General features: G+C 35.5%; 1 protein-coding gene across 1 annotated transcript; it reads right to left on the bottom strand.

Moving 5' to 3' along the window:
- Nucleotides 1-1103: 1103 nt before the first annotated feature.
- LOC112093975 (exonuclease mut-7-like) lies at nt 1104-6363 on the bottom strand (the record flags this gene model as incomplete). Its single annotated transcript, XM_024173688.1, has 8 exons — nt 1104-1318; nt 1423-1539; nt 1899-1973; nt 2105-2241; nt 2601-2733; nt 2968-3152; nt 5313-5400; nt 6250-6363. Coding segments are annotated over 8 exons (933 nt in total), but the record flags the coding sequence as incomplete, so codon positions are not given.
- Nucleotides 6364-6366: the final 3 nt, after the last annotated feature.

The following is a 6366-nucleotide window of genomic DNA, read 5'->3' as shown; positions in this document are numbered from 1 at the left end:
GAGAACAATCCGACAATGGATAACGAGACCATCCTCCTTGGTATATCCTCCTATTCTCGCTCAAAGTACTCGCATTCACTATCTTTATGCTCCGACGAGCTCCGTTGAAGCACTGCCAGATTATCTCCCCCATCTACTCTCTCTTTCTTTGTCCAATATTTTTTGGTTCCCAGAGAGAGAGAGAGAGAGAGAGAGAGAGAGAAGATTTGGTAATTTTAAGGCCTTTTATTTTGGGGAAGGAAAGGTGGATAAGTGAAAGGATTCCTAATTGTGGGGTGTAATTCTTCTGTTGACTGATTGCAGATGTTTTCTTTGCCATGTAATGTAACGAAATGGTTAAATATAGACAAGTGCTCTCTACTTTCATTTTGGGACCATAAAATGTGGTGATAGTACAATACAAACCTGATTGATCCCCATAATTTCGGTGGCACTTTAGCAAAATTACAAGGTTTGAACACCTTGTATTTAGAAGTCAACACAACGTGGAAAATGTATTAATCGGCGCAGAATGATAAGCCAGAAAAATATATTTCTACCTTTCTTTTATCCTTTTCAGCTCCTTTTGGTTCAAGCAGTGCTTCAAGAAGTACATATCGTAGTGGTGTTTTCATCAAACTAAAATAGCCAAAAGCAGATCACAATTTCGTGGAAAAAAAGAAAATCAATGGCCTTTAGTTACTTCGGAAGAAGAAATCTCAAGGCATGATTTTGATATTAGAAGGAAAACAGACTAGAAAATATTTGGAGAATTCTGTGGTAGGGTATAAAATACCCTCCTCGAGTTAAAGAGTCACAACTAAAAAATAAAAAATAAAAAGTTGAACAAAACTTGTTGAAATCTTATAGTTCTGAGTTGCGCAATATCGTTAAGGTTTTTATTGGTGACCACAAGTATTGCACAAAGATAGTTCTTGGATTCATTTACGACCTGCACAATGGGGCGTTAGCAAACAATGCAAACTAAATTATTTGATTTCGAATAGGAAAGACCCCAGCAGTGAAAAAAAATAAATGATTTAGTTTCCAAATAGGAAGGCAGTGGCAAAAGGTAAAAAAGAAATGGAATGGAAACTAGTTAATGATTCAAAACATTAGGGAAACAGCAGGCCAGTCATTTCCATTGCTCCTAGTGAGTGAAAAATATTCACATAAATATCATTGTTCATCACCGTCCAATAAAAAGATATATTTACAGCGGAGTATACTAATTACTATGCTACCAACTGGATCATCAGTGCAACTTTCTATCAGCTTCTAATTTCTGATCTCTTCCACTTTGCTTTTTGGGCTTCTTGGGGTTATCCATATGTGAAACCTGTATGGTAAAAACAGAATTAACAGAAAGATCGATGAAGAACACAAGACACAAGAACGCGCAAACGCATCACTTGGAAACAGAGATCACAAAATTTCCCTTACAATGTAGGACTTCCACTCGATTTTTTCATGTCCCTCGACATCGTCAGTCTGAGAACGATTACGAACATGACAAAATATGGGAATAAGCACAGCAGCATCAAGAGCAGCATATTCCAGCTGAAAGAGCATATAGCATCAGCTTATTTGATTGCACGCCAAAATGGACGCATTTTTTCCATAGATCAAGCAAATAATTTCAGATCATAAAACTGTTCAAAAACACTGGGAGACCAGAACTTCGATTCGTACTACAATGCATTATTTTCAGTATGCAGCACAAGCAGAAACAAAAAGAATGCAAATCCCAGATCCCTCAAAAGAAATATCTTAGAAAAAGAACCTTGGAATAATTGTATGCAAGTAACTCTAAAACTCACCATACTGCTCCAATGAAAACAAGTAACAATCTCTCCAACCAAATCATAGCAACAAGACAACAATGAACTTGTTTACAGAGTCATGGAGAAGCAACTTACCTGATTCCGAGTCAACGGACGTTGTTCCCAGTTACTGTTTCGTCTTGTCTTGTTCAATCCAGCCCCTAGTATTTTCTGACAGCAGTAGTTATTAATACATTGCTCTTAGCTGAATATAGTGTCAACGCCATTAAAAGAGAAAAAGGATAAGGAAAAAATCAAGAATCATAAGCACGGACATTCAGAAAGATGCAGTATTATGTTACCTTTGCAAGCCCAGAGAGACCCCCACGAGGCTCCTTAAAGACATTCTGAATGTCCAGTAACATTTCATAGTGCTTGAAACACCCTAAATCTTCATAGGAATGAGCCAGCTGCTTTATATCACACTGAAAATTGTAACCTAAAACACGCATAAGCCACAAAGAAACCATGCTTACAGTTAATATTAGGAAGTATCCACGGGATATTTGACTAATGAAAAGGCTACGAATACCCCAGCCATATGAATAGTATAAATAATTATGAGACAAGCAGCGGACCAAGCTTTTACTTGACAGGCAGCATTATATTATTCCCCATGGGGTTGTTTGGCACGCTTTTAGTCCAGTCCCATTTTTGGTATTCTAAAGTAGCAGACAATTAAGTCAACTTTAACTAAGAACCCTAGAGTGCAACCTATCACAAAACAGTTTATTCAAAAAATCATATAATCACAGGGAAGCAAGAGAATCCATTTTAATAATGCAGAGACTTACATACCAAGTTTTAAAATCCTAGGGGACTGCAAAATGCGAGTTAGACAGTTGTCCAGAATGTCAGGCACATCTTCAAACAACTTTATGAGGTCTAAGATGAAAACCATTTTATCAGAAGCGATTTGCATGATAGAAACCTGAAACCCGGATAAAGAAAGATCATTCCTTCTACACAAAACACATTGGCACACCGTTATCTGACCTCATTTTGATCAAAAAAATAAGATATTATGTGGAGATCTATAAATAAAATGGTTGGCTGAAATTAGGACCAAATACGACAGAACAATCAAACTATCAAGAATTGTCAGAAGAGAAAAAGATATCGCAAGAGATGCAACAATGAATCAGAGAAAATTTGTTATGATTACCTTGTTGGGTTTGCTGCCTTTTATGTAATTTGGTTTCCACTCACAATCAAGGCCCACAACTTTACATCCTTCAATGTGGCATGTTGCATTGCGGAGAGAATTAATCCCATCAATCCAAATTATGTCTTCGACAGCCAATTCATCAAGATTCAGGTAGCGACTATGCAGAAGACTTGCCTCAGGTACTATGTTTTTAGGAACAACAGTAAAAATAGAAAGACGCAGAAGTCACTACTTGGAAAGAAAACTATTCAACACCAAACATAGCTTACATGCACATCCATGAACAGAGTATGCCTTATATGACTTTTTTTTTTATTGCTGTAAAGCAAAAAATTACAGGGTGTATAGTACAGAGCAAAAAGGTGGGCGCCAAGATCCATATATGCATGTATGTAAGATAAGTGCAACGGCATGGATCAAATATCAGTGCATCACGTAAAAACAACAAGGGTCTGAATAAAAAAGAACAGAGAATTTGAAGACGGCAAATTATAAAAGGATTTATAACCAAGAGGTTTGAATTTTAATCCACTTCATTTTTATCCTTTTTTTTTTTTTTTTGGGTGATAGCAACAAATATATTTTTCATGAAAGAGATGTTTAAAGTAATATGAAGAACCATTAGAATGATCCCATAAAGAAAGGTAAACAAGGAAATGTGTCAAATTATAATTTTGCAAGTTAGTTTAGTATCCGTTAGCATGACTTTCACACCAGCTGATAACCAATACTTGCAAGGGTTGATTCGAGTTCTAAAGGCAAAAGGAACCTTTTTTTTTCCCTGAAGAAGGCAAAAATAAAAGGTTGATGAGACTAAATATAAACCATATAAAATGTCGAAGTAGACTATTGCACCATCCAAAAGTTGTGGGCAAGGAAAATTCATTTTGGAGCTCTGGGTTTCAATTATGGTAACAACAAACGAAAAGAGACTATTAATATCAGGTTAGGGCGTACTTTTGGCATTCAAAAAACCTTCAAGCGAGTAACGCTCACAAAGTTCATCGACCTTCTCCATGTAACCAGCTTCCATTGCCAAATAAACCTTAAAAACATTTAAAAAGAGAATAACTTGATCATGTAGTGTTTTCCTTTTTTTCTGGAAATAATAATCTAACTTGATTAATAAGATACAATCGTATAGGTGTGAAAAAGCAAGGGTATACAACAAATATATACATATATATATATATATGTGAACATATGCACATACAAATTTACTTTTTTTCTTTTCTGGTACAAGCCAACAGGACAATTTTATTTATAAAGGTAAAAAACAAATGCATTTAAAAGAAGAATGCCCCATTCAGAAGCAAGGACAACCATGCACTGAACTTGAGACCTAAATCCAAACCTGTTCTGGTTTGGTGATTCCCCTGTATCCTTGCCTGAGCACAAGTAAAGTAAGCTAAGTGCCTCATAAGTGAGGCCTTACTAAAATAACTACTCACCAATATCATTAGCAAAAAACTAGTCACCGAGTTCCCTGTGCCTGCCTAGCGCAAGCAAATTGGAAGCCCTTACCAAATCCAATTTGGCATTAAAGCATTAACAACTAGTAATACTAATCATTCACGACTAGCTAGTAGCTTCTGTTTGTGTACATTTCCAAAATTTTAAGGCTGGGTTGAATATCAAGCAAGCTTAGATAATCACCCAAATTATCCACTGAAATAAATATTTCTGCCAATTTATCGATGCGAAAGGTCCCTTTTTCCAACAACTAAAAGAAAGAAACTAATTACACGGAGAAAAACCAGGAATTAAAAGTGAATATAAGAACCAAAATGCAACCTTTAAGTGTATCACTTAAAATAACAATGTTTCATCAATCCAACTACAGTTGTCCACTTAAAATATATAAACGTGAGAGCCATTAATGTAAAAAGCTGCTAACCAAATATTCAAGCAGTTGTCTGTCCTTGTTTCCCTTTTTTTTTTTTTTTTGGTGATAGCAACAAATATATTTTTCATGAAAGAGATGTTTAAAGTAATATGAAGAACCATTAGAATGATCCCATAAAGAAAGGTAAACAAGGAAATGTGTCAAATTATAATTTTGCAAGTTAGTTTAGTATCCGTTAGCATGACTTTCACACCAGCTGATAACCAATACTTGCAAGGGTTGATTCGAGTTCTAAAGGCAAAAGGAACCTTTTTTTTTCCCTGAAGAAGGCAAAAATAAAAGGTTGATGAGACTAAATATAAACCATATAAAATGTCAAAGTAGACTATTGCACCATCCAAAAGTTGTGGGCAAGGAAAATTCATTTTGGAGCTCTGGGTTTCAATTATGGTAACAACAAACGAAAAGAGACTATTAATATCAGGTTAGGGCGTACTTTTGGCATTCAAAAAACCTTCAAGCGAGTAACGCTCACAAAGTTCATCGACCTTCTCCATGTAACCAGCTTCCATTGCCAAATAAACCTTAAAAACATTTAAAAAGAGAATAACTTGATCATGTAGTGTTTTCCTTTTTTTCTGGAAATAATAATCTAACTTGATTAATAAGATACAATCGTATAGGTGTGAAAAAGCAAGGGTATACAACAAATATATACATATATATATATATATGTGAACATATGCACATACAAATTTACTTTTTTTCTTTTCTGGTACAAGCCAACAGGACAATTTTATTTATAAAGGTAAAAAACAAATGCATTTAAAAGAAGAATGCCCCATTCAGAAGCAAGGACAGCCATGCACTGAACTTGAAACCTAAATCCAAACCTGTTCTGGTCTGGTGATTCCCCTGTATCCTTGCCTGAGCACAAGTAAAGTAAGCTAAGTGCCTCATAAGTGAGGCCTTACTAAAATAACTACTCACCAATATCATTAGCAAAAAACTAGTCACCGAGTTCCCTGTGCCTGCCTAGCGCAAGCAAATTGGAAGCCCTTACCAAATCCAATTTGGCATTAAAGCATTAACAACTAGTAATACTAATCATTCACGACTAGCTAGTAGCTTCTGTTTGCGTACATTTCCAAAATTTTAAGGCTGGGTTGAATATCAAGCAAGCTTAGATAATCACCCAAATTATCCACTGAAATAAATATTTCTGCCAATTTATCGATGCGAAAGGTCCCTTTTTCCAACAACTAAAAGAAAGAAACTAATTACACGGAGAAAAACCAGGAATTAAAAGTGAATATAAGAACCAAAATGCAACCTTTAAGTGTCACTTAAAATAACAATGTTTCATCAATCCAACTACAGTTGTCCACTTAAAATATATAAACGTGAGACCATTAATGTAAAAAGCTGCTAACCAAATATTCAAGCAGTTGTCTGTCCTTGTTTGTTTGGACTTCTGCAACAACCCAGCATCCTTTTTCCACCAATTTCTTTAGCGAGCTGCGAGTAGGTGGACAATTCTCATCTGATGA

This window comes from Morus notabilis, unplaced genomic scaffold, assembly GCF_000414095.1.
Source record: "Morus notabilis unplaced genomic scaffold, ASM41409v2 Scaffold895, whole genome shotgun sequence".
NCBI lineage: Eukaryota > Viridiplantae > Streptophyta > Magnoliopsida > Rosales > Moraceae > Morus > Morus notabilis.
Note: the sequence above shows the minus strand (reverse complement) of the source record. Positions and strands in the feature narration are given on the sequence as shown.